General features: G+C 41.0%; 1 protein-coding gene across 3 annotated transcripts in view; it reads left to right on the top strand.

The window, feature by feature from the left end:
• LOC143924856 (fibronectin type-III domain-containing protein 3A-like) overlaps nucleotides 1-19,812 on the top strand; it is a 144,678-nt gene that overhangs the window by 69,401 nt on the left and 55,465 nt on the right. For 2 of the 3 annotated variants that reach the window (XM_077449551.1, XM_077449391.1), the window contains exon 2: nucleotides 11,833-11,970. In XM_077449551.1, the coding sequence (XP_077305677.1) occupies nucleotides 11,860-11,970 (111 nt within the window). In that variant the 5' untranslated portion in view covers nucleotides 11,833-11,859. Of the gene's footprint in view, nucleotides 1-11,831; nucleotides 11,971-19,812 lie in introns of those variants that run through there. The other variant, XM_077449471.1, reaches the window with a different exon arrangement.

Genomic DNA, 19,812 nt, shown 5'->3' with positions numbered 1-19,812 from the left:
CTGTAATAGGAAGTCAATAGATGGCAATGGCGAGGCTGCATTGATGGCACTTGTGAGGCTACAGATGGGCATTGATGGCATTGATGAGGCTGCAGATGGGCACTGACCCTTATTTTGCCTCAAGGTTCCTTATTTAAAATCAAATTTTTTTCCTTAAACTTCCCTCTTAAAATGAATGTGCATGTTATACGCCTGTGCGTGTTATATGCCGATAAATATGGTAATTGGGCAGAGGTTCACCAATCTGAAAAGCTGTGTCTTAAAACTGTCAAACTATTTCAAAATTATGTTCAACATAAAGTTGCGAAGACCTTAAATATATCATCATCTACAGTACATAATGATTTAAGATTCAGAGAATCTGTAGATATCTCTGCGCACAAGAGACAAGGCCAGAATGCAATATTGGACTCCCATGATCTTTGGCCCTCAGATGACACTGCATTAAAAACAGACCTGAGGGCAGGACGCATGGCCCTAGTGAAGATGTTTCTTCTGCCTCCTATTTTATACCTCTTTAGAACTCTCCCAATTCCAATATTGCCTTGCTATCTCAACAAACTACAACGTATCCTCAACTCTAAATGCATATGGGAGTGCAAATGCCCCAGGCTACACCACTCAACATTGTACCTAGCGACCAAATATGGAGGAATGGGAGCCCCAGAGATCCAAACATACTATAAAGTGGCAATTCTCGACCAACCGAAACATGGGTGGAACCCATCCTCGTCATCTAAGTGGAAACAAATTGACCACACAGTGATATCTAAAGACCTTCAGCTACTTTTATGGGCATCATGGCTCAGCTACCACCCACCTAGGTCCTTCTTGGACACTGTTGATGCCACCATGAGAGTCTGACGATCAATTCCACAAATGCTTAAAGGCATCTCCTACCACTCACTACTGTAGAACTCTTAACATCCAACTTATCCCCTAAGCCACTGGATTAGAGCGGACATGTGCAACTTAAGTGACCTGTACACTCCTCAGGGATTTATTACCTTCCATCTCTCTACTATCTTCAACATACCACGCCATGACTTCTTCCGATTCCTGCGCATCCGGCACACCCTATCATAGCTTCAGTGGTTCCCTGACCAAACTACTAACGAACTGTTGCAATATTATGCCACACGACAACCCTACACCAAAGGTCTGTCCTCTATGTACTCACTGCTTACCACTCCTCGCTCTGAGGGTAAATCCACAGCTATGCAACACTGGGAACAAGTACTACATTTTTCCACACAAGAGGAGGTGTGGTACAGTTCTCTCAACAGCACCATACCTATTCCAGGAACGTCTCCCACTGGGAGACAATTATGAAGCTCTACCATTGCTGGTACTATACTCCAACCAAACATTTCCCCTCAATATCCCCTAACTGTTGGAGGAACTGCAACAGATGGATCCCTGGTCCACATATGGTGGACTTGTTCTGCTCGCCAACGATACTGGAAAGGCGTAGCCAGTCTCATATGCTCAGACACAGGCATTAAGGCTCACCTAACACCATAGTTGGACATACTAGGGATAGGGTTAACCGAATGGCCAGCCACACTACGGTCAATACTCACCCACATCTTGATAGCGGCAAGACTCAATTGCCCGCAACTGGAAAAATCCTAACCCACCCGGTGCCCACCATCCAATTAGTAATTTCTTTGCGCAACAACCAATGCCACATGGAATATATGTTCGCCAAAGCACATCTAAATTCTTCACCCAAAGGGAACATTGGCTCAAAGTTCAAAGCAGTAACCCACTACCATAAACTGGCTTCATCATACCAGATGCTACAGTTTTACACTGAGTCAAAATATTTGATAAGTCATTTTATTGTGCATGTCTCCATCCTATAAGGTGCCCCCCTGGGTGTGGCCTCCTGACATTGCATAGTTGTCACACCTACTCTCCTGACTCACATTACCAGCGTGTAAATTACCTACTATATTGGGTCCCACAATGACCCTCCACTCTTCTCTGACCTTAGAAAATGTCATGATGCCCTACCCTTAAGGCACCACTTTTCACCAACCACTACTAATTCTACTCTCTGTATCTTTCTATCCTAGTCTGCTTCAACTATCCCCTAGCTGGATATTATATGTTGTCATGATTGTGACTTGTGAACTACTAATGTTATGCAGGGCATTATGTTGTATATGTGAAAAATCCAATAAAAATTTAGTTAAAAAAATAAAAATAACAGACCTGATTCTGTGATGGACATTACTTTATGGGTTCAGGAATACTTCCAAAAATCACTGTCAACACAGTTCTCTGTACTATTCAAAAATGTAAGTTAAAGCTCTTTCGTGCAAAGAAGCAGCCGTATCTGAACATGATCCAGAAACGCCACCACCTTTGGGCCAAAGCTCATTTAAAATGGTCTTTTGCAAAGTGGTCAGACAAATCAAAATTTGATGTTCTTTTTGGCTACCATGGACTCCATATCCTCCAGACTAAAGAGTTCAGAAGCCTACATCTCTGATGGCATGGGGGTGCATTAGTGTGTATTGAATCGGCAGCTTGTACACCTGGAAAAGCACCATCAATGCTGAACGATGCATGTTCAGGTTTTAGAGCAGCATATGCTCCCATCCACACACTGTCTTTTTCAGGGAAGGCATTGCATATCTCCGCAGGACAATGCTAAACTGCATAATGCGTCTATGACAAAAGTATGGCTTCGTAGTAGAAAAGTCTGGGTGCTGAACTGGCCCGTCTGCAGTCCAGACCGTTCAGCAATTGCAAATATTTGACGCCTCTTGAAACAAAAGATTTGATAGACGACCCAGGAGTGGCGAGCCATTAGAATCCTATATCAGGCAAAAATGGGGCAAAATTCCTCTCCCTAAGCTCCAGTGACTGGTCTCCTCTGTACCCAGATGCTTACAAAATGTTCCTAAGGCCTCATGCACACTGGACGTTTTTACAGCTGCTGTTTTATGCTACAGACGTTTGTGTTTTTTTTTTTTTTTGCAGCCACTAAACTCCCCAGCATGTTATCCTTTGTGTCCATGCCCTTGTGTTTTTTGGCAGGGGCATTTTCTGGCTGGAAAAATCTACAACTTATAACCTCCAGTGTGCATGAGGCCCAAAAGTTGAGGGGATGCTACACTTTGGTAAACATGGCCCTGTCCCAACTATTTTGAGACCTGTTGCTACCGTCGGTTTCAAAATGACCTTATGTTTTCTTAAACTGGTACATTTTTTTTCATATGTTTTCTAATTCTAGGAATAAAAATGGGTTTATTAGATTTTCCAATCCTTGCATTCTGTTTTTATAGTGCCACAACTTTTTTGAAATTGGGGTTAAAATGTTATATAGATAAAAGCTGTATACTTCACTGGGATTTTTTCTGTGTAAGGCCCCTTTCACTCATGCGGACATTATGTACGTATTTCATCCATCCGTTTGCGGATGAAATACGGACATACGTGCATTCCTATGGGATAGCGGGTGTCTGCGGATGAACATCCGCGGACACCCGCTATCGTCTGCCTCTGCTATTGTCCGATTCTGCAGACGGAGGAAAAGCCTATTTTTCTATCCGTCTGCAGAGCGGATCGGATGAACATGGACAGACGGTCCGTGCTCATCCGATCCCCCATAGAGGAGAGCGGAGAGCTGACAGGGCGGTCCCTGCCCTGTCCGCCGCCGGCTCAGCGGGGACAACGAAGCGATCCCCGCTGAGCAAGTGGATCATCACAGGGGCAGATCATTACTGATCCGCCCTGTGTGAAAGGGGCCTAAGAAGTAAAGAGGAGTATGAATCTTAGAATCTTTTTCATATAAAGGAAGTGTTATTTTAAATTGAGTTTAGTGTTTTACAAATTTTCAATATAGTGCAAAGATGTGGATTTTTGTTTTTTAGTGTGTGTGTATAATTATATAATATCATTTTTTTTTATGTACACAAAACACCTGTTGGCGCTATAAAATCCTGATATACCTGCAATATACCCAACAATTTGCATAATGTTTTTAAAAATAAAGGCAGTAGTTACAATTCAGTTCAAGAGCATTCAGAGGACTGTTTGTGAGAGCCAACTATTTAAAAATGCAATGCTGAAGAACTGTTTACTTTTATTTTTATTTTTTTGTAACCTTTTGTCTTGCTTTAATAATCTTTCTTTGGGGGGGGGGGGGGGGGGGGTGGCGCAGCTTTGTGTTGTAAATTGTTAAATGGACACTTGAGGATTTAATTGGTGAGAGAGGTTAATTATTCACAGTAACATTTAATTATTCCCTGGTTTTGTTAAGCATTGTGCAATCAATGAATTAGGGATTGACAGTGTGCCAGTAAGCAAGTGTAAGAAAATATGAGAGATTTCATCTTTGAGCAAATTCCACTGCAGAGTAACAACTCACAAAGACTCTATTTAGGACTTTTGTGAACCATTTGTCAATCGGTCAGATTCAAGAACAAAGACTGCACCCCGTTTAAAGTTAATCTGTCATCTGCACACAAAAAACAGTAGAAACCATTATCTGTATTTTGTGCCAATTTTTGGCCTGTATTAACTTGTAGGTTTTTATGTAGTGACCTATGTTTAGTTAACCATGGAGGCAAGCACATGTCCTCTGAGAACTGATGATGGTTATCGGGTCCATCAGATCAATGTTGGCATTTAAATGGAAATATATGTAGAAAATTTGTAAGCTGCCATCTCTGAATGCATGTTTGGGTCCCTGATTTTCCTCTGACCTCTCGATCTGCATGCTTGTCCAAGGTCAGTGTCTCAGAAGTTGAGTCCAAATACAGGCAGCTAGCACTTACAGAGAGGCCAACAACATCAGCCTCTATTTTTTGACATGTGCAGTATGTAAATCTTAAAGGGCTGTACATACGGGCCGACTATCAGGCGTCAATAGAAACTGGCGAACGTTTGGCCAGTGTGTACGCCACCTGGTCCAACAGAAGCCTGTCTAATGGGCAAGACCGAAAAACATCTGCTGATTGGCATCTAATCAGCGCTCTCAACCAAAGACTAAGCATAGCTCAGTGGGCGAGATCTCTTTACTAACATTGCATAGTTAGTACAGCGGCCCCTCTTGAGCTCTTCTGTATTTTTTTTTTTTTTTCGTTCAGCCTGCTGGGTTAAACAAAATTGTGTGTACCAGGCTTTAACAGTGAACTCCTTATGTTCCTTTTTGATCTGTTAAATATGCTACTAAACGTGTTTTTTGTTTTTTGTTTTGTTTGATAAGTGAAAAAATAACCGTTGACCCTGCTAGAAATCTTGTGAGATAACATCCTGTACTTTCTGCCTATGCTGACTGTTATTAGTTAGCATTGTTCCCAGCTCTCTGTGGACTACAGAACACATCCCTTTTATTTTTAGTTCAGTGGAAAGGGATGTGTTCTGTAATCCTGAAAGAGGACCTGTCCTTGGGTGACAATGATGTTCCTCCATAGACGCAGTACAGTGTCTAAGCATTGTCACCTTAAAGAGGAACGAAACCCTGATGGGTTTTACTTCCTCTTTTTTTTTTCCCCTGCAAATTTAATAATGGGCTAGTATGTATCGCATACTAGCCCAATGTGTTACACTTACCTGCAAACAAAGCATGCAATGTCCCCGCTGGTGGCTGCATCCATCTTCACTCCTCTTCCTTCTGGAGCCATGGACGCTGGCTCTTTGACTGGCCAGAGTTGCGTGATGTCACTTCCATGCATGCACGTGGGAGCCGCTGGTCACGGCACGGGCCCTTTAGAAACGGCACAGTCACGCCCTTCCTTCATTGTGCATATGCGCCAATGACAGTGCAAGCATATATGATAAATATCTCCTAAACCGTGCAGGTTTAGGAGATATTTCCAGTACCTACAGGCAAGCCTTGTTATAGGCTTACCTTTAGGTAAAAGTGGTGTAACTAGGTTTACAACAACTCGAAGACAGCAGGGTTCATTTGCATGGTAGACAACAGTGTTAATTTTGTCGACTAAAACATTTAGTCTACTAAAATACGAGAAATGTTTAACTAATGCATTACAGTTTAATTACATCCATTCTATTTTGGATGACTAAAATGAGATTGTCTACTAAAATGTACTGGAGATTTAGTCAACTAAATACGACTAAAACTATTGCAGGAGACTAAAATGGGACTAAAGCTAAAATGCCATTTTAGTCTTAATACTAAAACTAAATCAAAAATTGCTGCCAAAATTAACACTGGTAGCCAATTGGATTCTAACTTCAGCTTGTTCAATTAAAGTATAACTAAAGGCAAAACTTTTTTTATTTTTTTTCTCGTTTTTGGATGGAGTGCAGAGGGATTAGAATGCTTGTCAGTTTTTATTGATGTCTGTGCCCCTGATGGGGAGATTCACCCTCTCTATTTGTCCTGTTTACCATTATCATTGAAAGTGAACGTAAAAGAAACCCCCTAATTCTGGGTTGTCCCCAGAATAATAGGGGAGAAACCTTTCTATGGGGACACTAGTTCTGGTGACCTGGTGGTTTGCGGGGATTTACTCTCACTTCCTGTTTGGCTATGGGACAGGAAGTGAAGGGAAATCTCTGCAATGGGGCACAGATAAGAAAAAAAAAAATTATAGGGGTTATAGCCCTCTGTCCAAAATGGAAAAAAATTGTTTTGCCTATAGTTCTACTTTAAAGTGGAGTTCCACCGTAAAAAAAAAAAAGCATTAATATTCATAAAAAAAAAAAACATTTGAGGAAAAACATTTTTTTTACCTGGCCAGAAATCCCTATTGCTAGGCAGTCTTCCTAATCTGCCTTCTTCCTGCTCCTCAGTGATCTTCGCCTTCTCCCCTCCTCCGCGTTCTCTTCTGGATAATGTGGTGCGCTGTGTTCTGGGAACTGTGTGTTCCCTAACACGGCGCGTCCCATTCACCGAGCGCAGCGCGACTCACGCATGCGCCGTAGGAAACAGGCAGTGAAGCCACAAGGCTCCACTGCCTGTTTCCCTTAGTGAGGATGGCAGCGCTGGGACCCGAGAGCCGAGGGACATGTCGACCTCGGCGGGCCGACATCGCCGGTGCCCTGGAAAGTTAAGTCTTAAGTCAGCAGCTACTTTTGTTTCAGCTGCTGACTTTAATTTATTTTATTTTTTTAGGGCTGAAACGCCGCTTTAAGCTTTGACAAAAAAAAAAAAAAAAAATCCGTACACATAACTTTTTTGAAACCCATCTGATCCGGTCTCCAGTGGCGGAAGCTCTGCAGAGGAACTGTGTAATGAATGGGGAGTGACGTCACTCATAGACTTCCTATGGAGCTTCCGTTGTCGGCTGTGTCCTCTGCACCCACCTCCACAGAGAGGCCGCTGCTGACAGCTCAGCATGGGATCAGCTCAGATCGGCTTCAAAAAAGGATTTCTTCCTTACAGGACTAGATAGGTTAGTGTTAGATCATGGATGTCTCTAGATGCAGGGATTTTAGTGTTGGGGTAGACTTCTACTGTAATCATTTTGCTTTCTTGGGTTCTTCTTTTCCCTTTCATCATGCTAATGAAACCTTTAAATAAAACCTTTTTCATCACATATTTTTTCTTGTTTTTAGACCCAGTAATGTCATCACTGAATCTGTGCTTCTCTATGCAATGCTGGCAGTTTTTGGCTAGTTGGAAGGGCCAACAGAATGCTGTGCATAGCTTCTAAAAATCTAGCGCCCTGCTATATAGTACTTCTCCCAAGCCTTCAGTCCCAAGAGCGAGCTGGCAAATTTCAAAATGTCTCTATGGGTAGATAGTCTGGAAGAGTGGTCGTTCCATGGTTTGATACGTTTGCATGCAGACCACATTCTGGAACATCTACATGTAATGCTGAACCTCCATACTTTAAAAGAACTGAAATCCAGTGAAAGAAGGTGGCCCGAGACTGTAAGGCTGGGGAGGAAAGAGTTAGATAATGCTGAACTTCTGCCAGCCAGGAAATGAGGCACGCTCTATCTGCTTTGACGCAGCTTCTATTGCACACTGTGAGAACTTTAAAGCGGTTGTATACCGCTGGACATTTTTATTTTTTATTTTTCTTCCCGCAAGGTAAAATCGTAATGTGTTAGTATGCATCGCATACTGGCACGTTATATAAAACTTACCTGGAAACAAAGCTGTTCCAGCACCACATGCCAGCGCTCTAGCCACTACCATTTTCACCCGTCTTGCTTCCGGGTTCGCGGGCTCCTGCTCTGTGATTGGCTGGAGCAGCGATGACATCACTCCTGCACATGCGTGCGGGAGCCACTGTTCACGGCACGGGGCATGGAAGAAACGGCACCTGTTGCCGTTCCTTTAGAGAGCATGCCCCAGTGATGTCACTGGCTGAATGTAATGCAAATATCTCTTAAAGAGGGATTCCACCTACAGATTTTTTTTTAAAAGCCAGCAGCTATAAATACTGCAGCTGCTGACTTTTAATCAATAGACACTTACCTGTCCCGGGGTCCAGCGATGTCGGCAGCCGAGACCGATCGCTCGGGTCTCGGCTGCTGCTGCCGCCATTCTAGTCATGCAGCGCACTAGGAATGGTCCGCACTGTCTCTGGATCCGTGTGTGTCCCAGCAGATAGTGCGGTGGGACAGGAAATGGCATAGACTCCAGTGGAAGTCTATGCCCGGAAGTGGGTGCAAATACCTGTCTTAGACTGATATCTGCAACCACCTCCCCCCTGAAAGGTGCCAAATGTGACACCGGAGGGGGGGAGGGTTCCGATGAGCAGAAGTTCCACTTTAGGGTGGAACTCCGCTTTAAGCGGTACACGTTTTAGGAGTTATTTACACATTTACTTATAGGTTAGCCTTATTATAGGCCTACCTATTGGTAACTGTTAGCAGAGAACGTTTACAACAATGGCATCTCCCATATTCCAATGATCACAGGTTTACTTTAAAAACAAAATGCTCAATTTATGTATTAGAACTCTGTAGGTTTTTTGGGAGGTTTTTGGAGTCGGTAACCATACTTGCAGTCAGTTACCAGCCACATGTGGCTTAGGATAATGAAGTGTATTCTAGCTTTGTTCACTGGAAACCATATGAGTTTTACAAAAAAAAATCTTCGTAGGCAATGGGCTTCTTCTTGCTTAGATTAAGAGTGTTCTTCAGGAGAACCCCTTTATTTTATTTGACAAGGTTGTCAAAAGCAGGGGCACGCTTTTCATTTGGATTAGAAAACCCCTTCAAATACCCCTTTCAAACACTGTCTGTGGTTGTGTCTGTGCAAACCTCAGGCAACTGTTCTGCTAAGACCTCCAGATGTTTCTGATCTGAAAGTAACGTGACAGAAACTTTAGTTTATATAAACCATCGAGGTAGGTATTGGGACAGCAGATGCTTTGTTACTAGTCTAGTTTTTCACAAAGGGTGATTTTAGATTAAACAATTTGAATATATGAGCTATTTTCCTCTGTTAACAAAGACGGGATTTTCCCAGTACCTCCGTGCTTTTGTGTCTGCCTTTGTTTAGCTCGTCTGAAAAGAAGAAACCAAATAAGCACAGCATGTTCAAAGCATAAAGTTACTTTAAAAGTGCTTATTAATGATTATCAATGAAAAAAAAAGTCAATACTCTTGAGATGTACTTTGAGGCTAATATTGATCACTATTGCAGGATTGCCTGGGTCTTGTTGGCCTTGTCTGTGCTTTATAGTTTTGCTGCTGTGCAGAGTGATTGGAACATAGCCCCGTAACCAATGTGTTTTACCTGCTAAACACTATTAATAGCTCAAAAAAATTAACCTCTTCAGCCCAGGTTTTACCCCCTTCATAACCAGACCATTTTTTTCTATTTAGCACTGTGTTGTTTTAACTGGTCCTGCAATGCTGTACCCAAACAAAATTAGTATATTTTTTTTCACACAAAAAGAGCTTTCTTTTGGTGGTATTTGATCACCACTGGATATTTATTTTTTGCAATATAAACGAAAAAAAACTAACAATTTTGAAAATAAACCCATATTTTCTACTAGGGAAAAAAAAACAATAAACTCAAATTTAGTCATACATTTAGGCCAATACATGTATATTGGTTGGTTTGTGTTAAAGTTAAAGCCTCTACAAATTTTAGTGTGTGTGTGTATATATATATATATATATATATATATATATATATATATATATATATATATATATATGTATATATATATATATATGTGTGTGTGTGTGTGTGTCTGTGTACACACAAGTGATTGTCCTTTTTAAGTATGCAAAGCAGCAAATATAAAACTGTTTGGTCAAGGAAGTGATGTGGGTATATAATGCAATTCATGTGAAATCTGGCAGTATCAGCCATGACAATAGAAAGGAAGTTGACCTTTTTAATTCAGTCTCAGCTCTGTTATTGATGTCGCCTTAATCACTGATTGCAACATCCTTTGCATATATTTTCAATTCAAACATTGTATTGTGTAGGCTTCTACTGCATCAGTTCATTGCATGTAAACTTGGAAAATGACTGCAGTGAGCTTGCTCTGCAGCACAGTGTTCTTTTGTTTTATTCTTGTGGAATAATGCCAGATAAATGTAATATGGCATGACAAATTTCCTGTATCCTGTTATCTCATTTTTTATTTTTTTCATGAGAAAGCTGGATTACATTTTTCTCAAAAAATTATGTTGTATAAGGTTTGGGTTAAGGCTAAACTTTAGCCTTACCACTAAATTGTAAGTTTGTATGCTGTGCCTTGTGTACTGCTTTAAATTTCCTATCTTCATTGAAGTGCTATGTAGACACCTCATCAGCGGTCATAGATGCTAGGGGGATGTTGCCAACCCAGCACCAGTGGTCATTACTAGGAGTGGTCTGTATAGTCATGCTTCCTGTGATGCCAGGGTTTCAGAACATTCAAATCCATTTTTATATGTAATATAAAATTGTGTTATTGAATGTGATCATATTTTGTGTAGCTTTCATGGTGTACTGTACACTATATTGAAATCAATGCAGTTTGTATATTTTAGTAGGTTGCTATTTTATTAATTTTTTCTTTTTTAATGCAATGAGTGAAAAATCCTTAACTTGACCTGGAATCATCCTCTTGCCCTGTACAGCAGACTGGAATATGGAAAAGCAGCATATGGAGCCAGTTGTTCTGCAGTGCAAGGAGCACACTGATAGAACAAAGTGACAGTGAGCTGAGCGCATCAGTCTGCTGCCACTCCAGTCACCGTCCAGTCTCAGGCTGGGGGTAGTGAGGAGGCCTATAAGTGATGGAGAACTGTTCACAAGAGAAAGATCAGGTTCCCTCTGCTGGCAGACAGGACTGTGAATTGTGGCAGGGCTGTTTCAATCTCAGAACTGGATTTACAGAAAGATGTTTTTATATATGTATTTCATACATGTATTTGTTTGGAGTTTAGCTTTAGGGTCCGTTCATGCTACAATGTGTTTTGGGAAACAGGCATACCGTGCCATGTTTACAGTACTGCATTTAAATTGCAATGCCCTTGCGATCTGCAGTAGATGTCAGTGCAAAGTTAATGACACCCCAAACACGGGTACAAAAGTACCATGCAATCCAGTTGCAGTGCGTTTCCAAAAGTTAAGATTATTCTAGCGTGTTTCACTGTGTATTTTGTATATACTATTCAAAAAGTTAGAAGTTGCCAGTCCTTCTGTCTTGCTGTAACTGCTGTTCACAGAATTACACACTGAGCTTTCAAGACTGTATGCAGCATCAAGAGAAAAAAAAGTTTGTCACTCCTAGGAACGCAAGGGAGTTTTCAGAAATAATTTTTATTGCATTGTGTTATCCAATATAAATCAAATGTTAAAACAAAACAAGTAAACTGATTTCTAATTGAGTAGGAAATGGCTGACTGTAAAATGTAAACATGGCATTTTATTGTTTGCAGGTGGTGGATGCAAACATCTGTCGATGAATGATTATTTCAACTATGATGGCCGACCAGCCTCCTCCATTGGAAGCCACAACTTTACTGAATGACGTACCACTCGTACCACACATGGTGAATGGTGACAGCACTCAACAGGTAAAGGCACACCTTTTGACATGCAGCTTTATAGTTGGATCTAGGATCAGAAAATTTATAGCAGAAGTTAGGATTTTAGTGGTAATGTCTGAATAGTTCAAGAGCTTATGAAAGCTCAACATTTTGCAATAAAACTATTAAGAATAGGTCCATCACAGCAGATTTCTTGTTTTTGTGTGAACCCCAATGGCTGCTGCAGCATAGTTTACAATAACAAGCTTCTGTTTGAAGATTTCATAATGGCTGCTCTGTAAATCTCAGTCTAGAATCTACATTTGGTCAAATGACCAAATACGATTGATCTGGATCAATTTAATTTGTATCTTCCATTAATCTGAGGGAGCTTGATGTGCCTGTTTGTGGGGAATTATATTTGATGATGGGTCTAACGAAAACATTAAGAACCATTCACTCCAACCTAAAGCTCACTGTACAGTTTTGAGTGTACAATCTTTGTTAAATCTACACAGAACTGTGTGGTGCAAGGGTCTATCTGATTAGATACAGATTGATTGGTTAGCGTAGGTAGGTGCTCGTATTACATAGTTTTGGTAAACCGAAACTTGTTTTTACAAAAATGTTATGGTCAGGTTGTAACATGTATGGTGAGCTTAAAGCAGAGTTCTGGACACATTTATTATTATTATTTTTTTTTTTTTTTATTGATTTGAGCATTATTAAATAAAAAAATAAAAAAACTAGTATACAGGGTTAATTGTAGTTTCTAAAATATAAATGAAATACTTACAAGTTTCTCCCTCCTGTTGTGGCCGTTGCCATCATGATTGTGGGTATGTGAAGCCCAATCAATATCTCTTACTGGATAAGCGTTGGTGAGGTGCATGCTGGGTAACCAGCATGCACCTCTCTATCTCGCACATGCGTGATTCACCGGTGGCCTTAGCTCAGATTGTTTCTAAAGTTCTGGCAACAAAGGGCTTTCTTCCCTTTTTAAAAATGGCGCTGTGATCCGCCTTAAAGCGAGTAAGTTCTTGTCAGGAAATAATGCAATTTTAGATCACGGTACTGCCCACAGACTCCTGGGAAATTATGACACATTCAGGGAGGAGCTCAGATTTAAGAGTAAACCGGTTGACAACTTGATTGACTAGCCCTGTATTGTAATAAACAGCTTGCGGGTTTGCTTAACCCACCGCGCACACCTTTCTGCTGCCATTCTCCCTGGCCTGCTGCTTCTTCTGTCATCCACTCCTTTACTGGCCTTCTCCTCTCCCAGACTTCTCCCCCACCCCCAGTCAATGCGTTCTTCTCTCGACCATATTTTTCCCCGTCAGGTTGCACTTATTCGTTCCCTGACTCCCAGCGACCTCTGGGAGTTTCTGCAATAAATACTGTAGGTTGGTTTCCAGACTCATTAATGACATGAATGGGTTTGAAGGTAAACAAAGCCATTCATGTGAATGTCAGCAAGTGAAACAAAGAAAAGGGTGACTAGTATGAATAGATTTGTTTACAAGCATAAATCCATTCAAAAATGTTAAATACAATTAGGACAAAAGCGGTGTATAAAACACAAAAAGACCAAATAGAATACATTTTTTATTTACCTTGCAGTTTTTTTCATTTTTCTTGGTGTATTTTATTGAGGCATTTTACACACAAAGCCCATATTAACCACTTCCAGTCAAGAGTAATTCTGATATTTCTCACCTGCATTTTTTTTTCTGTACTACTAGAAAATTAGATAGAACCCCAAGGATTATACATTTTCTGAAAGCAGAGGCCTGGGAGAATAAAACAATGGTGGTTGCAAGTTTTTATGTTTTTTTTTATTTGCACAAAAGTTTATCAAGCGTTTATTTTCAGGAAAACATGCACTTGTGAGTACAAGGGATGGGGACACATTACATTTTTTGTTTTGTTTTTATTTAAATATAGTTATTTTTATTTTTTTTACTCGTTCAATTTTTTATTTTATTTGGATCCATTTTATTATAAGGAATGAACAACATCCCTTGTGATAGCATGGGCAGTGACAGGTACTCTTTATTTAGAGATCTGCAGCATTAGACTCATGTTCTCTCCTCTGTCCTCAAAAGCATCTGATCAAACAAATCTCAATTTGATCAAATAAACAACCAAAATGTGCATAATACACATCTCTTCCGGCTTCATTTGTCAAAGGAGGGGAAGTAAGGGACACCTGGTCACTTTTACATTAAAACCCATTGCTGGCTGAAAATATTGATACCAGGATCATGACTACAGTGCATAATCATTTGTTCCCAAATACGTGCGGGTACATCCTAGGGACGGGAAGTGTTTAGAGACATAAATGCAAGCGTTATGTATGTGACCATAGTTAGTTCGTTGAGCTAACTAAATTGCACAACATGGTTGTAAAAGGTATATACAAATTATCCAGTATTGGGTAAATCTTTTTTATTTTGAGATACATTTGCCAAATAGGGTTAGAATGGGGTTTAAACATATTTTGTTCTTGTGATCTTTACTTGAGTCATATGCTGTCACACTTGAGGCAGTTTTCTGAGGTCCAGATCAGATCAAACAACGTTGTTCCAGTTGAAGTTGGACTAGTATGAACCATTATCACTTCTTTTCACTTCATTGATCAGTGGCATTTCGTTTTCTCACAGTCACTGTAGCACAACCATCTGTAGCATGCACAAGTCTTAAGTGGTTTTGGTTTAGAGCACTTCTGAAGTGAATGGAGAGGTCAGACGCCAAGCTCAGGTGGCAGAATTACTAGCTTTGTTGTCCTGACCTGGTCCATCTTGCGTAGCACAAACAATCTTATATACTTAGTAGAGACGGTACAATTTAGTGCTGCATTTTATTACATACATTTCTGTAATTTTTTGTAGGAGTACAAAAATAGAGTATGAACCATGCCCAGTTAATGGCACCAAGAATATAACCTCCTGTTTTTAAGTGTCATTACAATAAGGTCCCGTTTACATGAGGTGAAATCCGCTTTGCTGAGCAGAGGGGGTAGATGACAGGCCTGTTCCGCTCCGCTCTGTTGATGCAGAGCCGATGCGCTCTGCTCTATGGACAGATCCCCTTCCGTGTTTTTATTTTTTTGCAGATCAGATTGAAGGTAGGCAGGTGTAACCAGAAACCAGTTGTTTACACCTGCCAGTCCATAGGAGTTTTGTAGGGCCCAGCCAAATTTTTAATCTGTGTGTGTCCCCCTCAGTTGAACAAGCTGCTGTCCGAATATTATGTCCCACTGGGGGGATTCCTCCATCCACCTTGTTTGTTTAGATATAGGAATCTGTATGATTTTTCCTTTTCTTTCAGCTCCCTGGCTGAATAATAAAAAAAAAAAATCTAACTTTAAACCAACTCTCGGCCACATTCTAAGCCTAATCTATATAACCTTGAAAGTAAAAAAAATTACTATACTTGCCCTTTCTGCAGCCACTCCGATTTTAGTCGTGAGTTGAGCTGTCAGCAGCAGCTTCAATGTTTAGGAGAGGCAGCCGACAACGGAAGCCTCATAGTAAATGGGCGATGTCACATCTCAGCCGTTTCCGGCTTTCTCCTGCACACAGAGGGCACTGCTGGAGACCAAACCAGAGTAGCTGCAGAATAGGTAAGTATAGTGATTTTTATTTTTTTCTTTACAGGGCTAGATAATTAGGCTTAGAATGTGACTGAGAGTAGGTTTTGCCTTTACTTCCACTTTAAGTACCAGTCTTGCGTGTTTTTTTTTGGAAATAATGTTCTCTCTGCAGTCTGCAAGCACTGGAAATGCACCTGACAGGCAGAGACCACTTTATTTTGTCTGGGCGATAAGTGATATGAGGATCCGAGCAGTATTTCTGGCAAGAAAGAAGCACCTTTTTTTTTTTTTTTTTTTTTTTTTTTTTTTTTTTTGTACCTTTCCTAAAAAAAAAAAGTTAGCATCACTGAACAGAGTGAGTCCGCTTACCCAACACACAGTGTAATATGGCATCCATAGCTGGAGACTAAACAGCACTTTCACACTGCTTGTATTGGCTTTCCCTCGATTTTCCATGACTTCACGCTGCTAATTACACGTGGGTAGCGGCAGCCAGGAATAATGCCATAAATCTCCCTGTAACATGGCTGGATTTTATAACTCCCCTCCTGACTCTTCCATTCTTCCCCATCACAATTTATAAAACTGGGACTGCTGATTGTACTAGCAAGTCTGAAATGAATTTCCACGCAAATAAACTTCACATTGGCAGCCTGAATAGACAAATTACCTCTCCGCAACTGTGAAACAGATGTTTTCTTGTTTAAATCCTTCAGTTGCGCAACATTGCAGCTGAAATAAGCTTCTAATTGTTGAGCTTTTCTCTGAAATACCCGCCAGTGACAGGATGGCCACACTCGGAAAGCAGCAGCTGTGCAAAATAGAAGTACTGTTTACTTATCTCCCATTTTAAAGGCACAAGATCCCTTTGGCAGATCATAAAATGGGAAAACAAAATCATCATTTAATGCGTATGTAGTCTAATATACACTAGAGTTTAGACCTAGTGTGCCCAGTGACAGAATTTACATACATACAATCCAATGAGATTGCCAAAAACAAACATCCAAGATGTTTGGCACTCTCCTTGTATTGTACAAATGTGGATTCTAAACTCTGGGTCCTTCCCCTCTTTTCCTCCCTATTTACGAGTGCTGCTGAATCGGAGCCAGTTTCATTGACCCTGAGAAAATCTGGATCCAGCACTCTTGTCTGTTCTTGTGCTCTGTTGTTTTTCTGCAATACACGTCTCTGTGATGACAATTGTGGTAGGGGTTGTAGCTGGATCTCAGTTATACCAGCATACAGCACTGGGGTGTAAAGCGGGAAACAATATTTTTACTAAGACAATAAAAGTATATAAAACCCAACCCTGGGAAAAAAATAAAATGCCTTGCAGTTTAGCTTTGTCCCGAATTGCAAGGGTTTATAGCTCGTTTTGTCCAGGGGAGCGGAGAATCAATTCTGTTTATCTGTTCCTCCACTCCCCCAGCAGAGAGTGCTTCCCCAAGATCCAGTGGTGGACTGTCCCTTTGTGTCCTAAGCTCCAGAGCAGGACTGTGGACCCTGCTGTAGTCTTGATTGCGCCATAGATGGGTGTGCAGAAGTTGTGAGACGTAGGAGGATTGGGCAAGTACATTTGATATTGGGGTTCATTCATACCTGCGAATGCACCCAAAACTGATTACATGTGAGAACCCCCAGTGGAGCTAGTTGCCATTAGCTGTGGGAGGCAGCCCCATTGAAAGCAATCAGAGGCTTCTTGCATGTAATCGCTGGCAGACAGTCTGGGTCGAGGGCTGATTGTTCACATATGATCACAGCATGAATGGATTACCTGTGAGTGGCCTGTAATTGGCTGCAGGAGCCAGCAGCCTCTCGTTGCTTTCAGTGGGGTTGTCTCCTGTAGCTAATCACCGGGAACCCTCTCCTGAGGTTCTCGCATCGGGGTTGCGTGCATTTATAGGTGTGAATGCACCCATATTGTGTTCCCCTAGACATAAGCAAGAAGTGGAGGATCAAGTAAGTTTATTTCCTGTTAGGTTGTATTCACACCTGCGAATGCACCTGAAACTGATTACATGCGAGAAGAAACATTGGATCTTCCTGGTGATTAGCTGTAGGAGGCAGCCCCATTGAAAGCAATGGGAGGCAGCTGGCTCATGCAACTTACCGCTGCCACTCGCATACATTCGCTGCCAGGCAGTCTGCATCCAGGGCTGATCACTCACATGTCATCGCTGCATGAGCGATTACATGTACATCGTAGCAATTAGCTGCAGGAGCCAGCAGCCTCTCATTGCTTTCAGTGGGGTTGCCTCCCGCAGCTAATCGCCGGATAACCCTGTTGAGGTTCTCACTTTGGTGTCTGATGCACTTATAGGTGTGACACAAAAAGCGATTGCAGTGCTGCTGCAGTTTTTTTTTTTTTTTTTTTTTTTTTTTTTATTATTTATAGTTGGTCAAAAAAGATAAGCAGGGATATGGAACAGTAGATGACTAGAAAGGTGTATAGTTGGCCATGCACGACTGTCGGCACTGTCCAGTTTAGCAAACTTTGATCGAAAAATGGAACATGCTGGGTAGTAAATTGTCAGCCAAATGGTGACTGCTGGCAGCTCATTACGATAAAATGAAGGTTAGGCACGCTTCCATTGATGGGGCACAGCTTGCATATAAGGTAGCTTGAAGAACAGACTTTAAAGTAAATGCACAGTACTAAGTCTTCCCTTTAGATTAAGGGAATATTACTAATTTTAGTTTTTTGCTGAAGCTGGAAACCCCTTTTTAATGTGTGTACATTTTTTCTTCCTCTTATATGCATTTCCTTAACAATAAATCTCTAGTATGGCTGTTATATTAGCCTTCATTGTCTCAGCATTTTTAGGAGAACAATGGAGGAAACAGTTTTATGTAGTGAACTGGCGGTCAATTCTTTGGAATCTAGTCTCCTGACATGTAACGTAACCCAACAGACCCGCCCATCAAAAGAAAACCTGCATTGCAAGAAATGTGTAGGCTGCCGCTCTTGACCTTTTTCTGAAAAAGCTGCAGTTGAAATAGTTTATGAACTTTTTAGAACTATTTAGATGGATGACAAATGAAATGCGGCCTGGTCTTCAACTAAGTGAATTTATTAAACAAGTGTTATAATAATAAACTAACTGTAATCTTTCATGTTTTTTTTGAACACCCTTTTCAAAGATTCAGTCTAGGGCTAGGCTGAAAAAGAATCTCTATATTTAGCTACTAGTAGAACCTTCCATAAAAGCATTGTCCGCTGTCAAGTTTGTCATTTTTAACTAGGTTTAAGGCCCCTTTCACACTGGGGCAGCGAGTCTGTTGGCGGCGCTTTTACCATCGTATTTGCAGGGGTATTTAGCCACTAGCGGGGCGCTTGTAACTCCCGCTAGTGGCCGAAAAAGGGTTAAAACCACCCGCAAAGCGCTGCTACAGGTCCCCCGCTAGCTGTCACAGCAAGGGAGTGGGGGCCAGTTCTTTCATAACATGTTACACCCTTGATATTGGTATAACATGTTATAAGAGGTGAACTTATCCTTTAACGGACGTTTTTTTTTTTTTTTCACATAAACCTTTATCTTCAGCACATGCTACATCTAGGTTGGGTTGACAGCTGCATTTCAAGATATCAATCTTGTTTGCATACCTTTTGCTTTAGTTAATTGAATCTACCTGATCTTGTATTTTTCTTTAAGTGCATGTGTTTTTTTTTTTTTTTCCAGTTTTTGGAAAGGGTGTTGAAGGGTTAAACCCCTTATCAGGTTTCTTTGATGCCTGTGTCACACTGAATATTTTCCTGTTCTGGAGAGGCAACAGGGAATGAGCACATTTCTCCAAAATAAGAATTCACTTTTTAGAGGCTAACTCGTGTAGATAAGTGGTACCCAATGTTTACATTTCTATGTTCTGGCTTACTACTTTGATGGCCTCAAAGAAGGCTTGATGGCCATTTTGTTGTAGGGTTTTCAAGCCCAGGGTATGAAGGGTTTGTTGTAGTCCAGGGTATGAAGTCTCCACTTCATACCCTGGGCTTGAAAACCCTGGTGGGGATGTGCAACTGGAGAGTCTTTAACATGACGGTAGAGACTGTGATTTTAACTTATTTCCCTGTTGGAAGATAACATTTACTTAAAATAATTACCTGAAAATACCTGCACATAATAAGCACTTTATATTTTGTGGGCAAATTGTAATGTTCATCTTTTTTGCTTGCATTGCTTTTGCTAGGCTCACAGCTAGCTTCCTTGCTGGACTGGGATCTATCCAATCCACACTGGCCCACCCTCCTTCACTAGCTGTAAAGTGTAGCTAAAGGCAAAACTTATTTTTTT

This window comes from Lithobates pipiens, unplaced genomic scaffold (assembly GCF_037356315.1).
Source record: "Lithobates pipiens isolate NorthernLeopardFrog02 unplaced genomic scaffold, aLitPip1_a1.2 Scaffold_1, whole genome shotgun sequence".
NCBI lineage: Eukaryota > Metazoa > Chordata > Amphibia > Anura > Ranidae > Lithobates > Lithobates pipiens.
The sequence above is the reverse complement of the archived record's forward strand: the minus strand, read 5'-3'. Positions and strand labels throughout refer to the sequence as shown.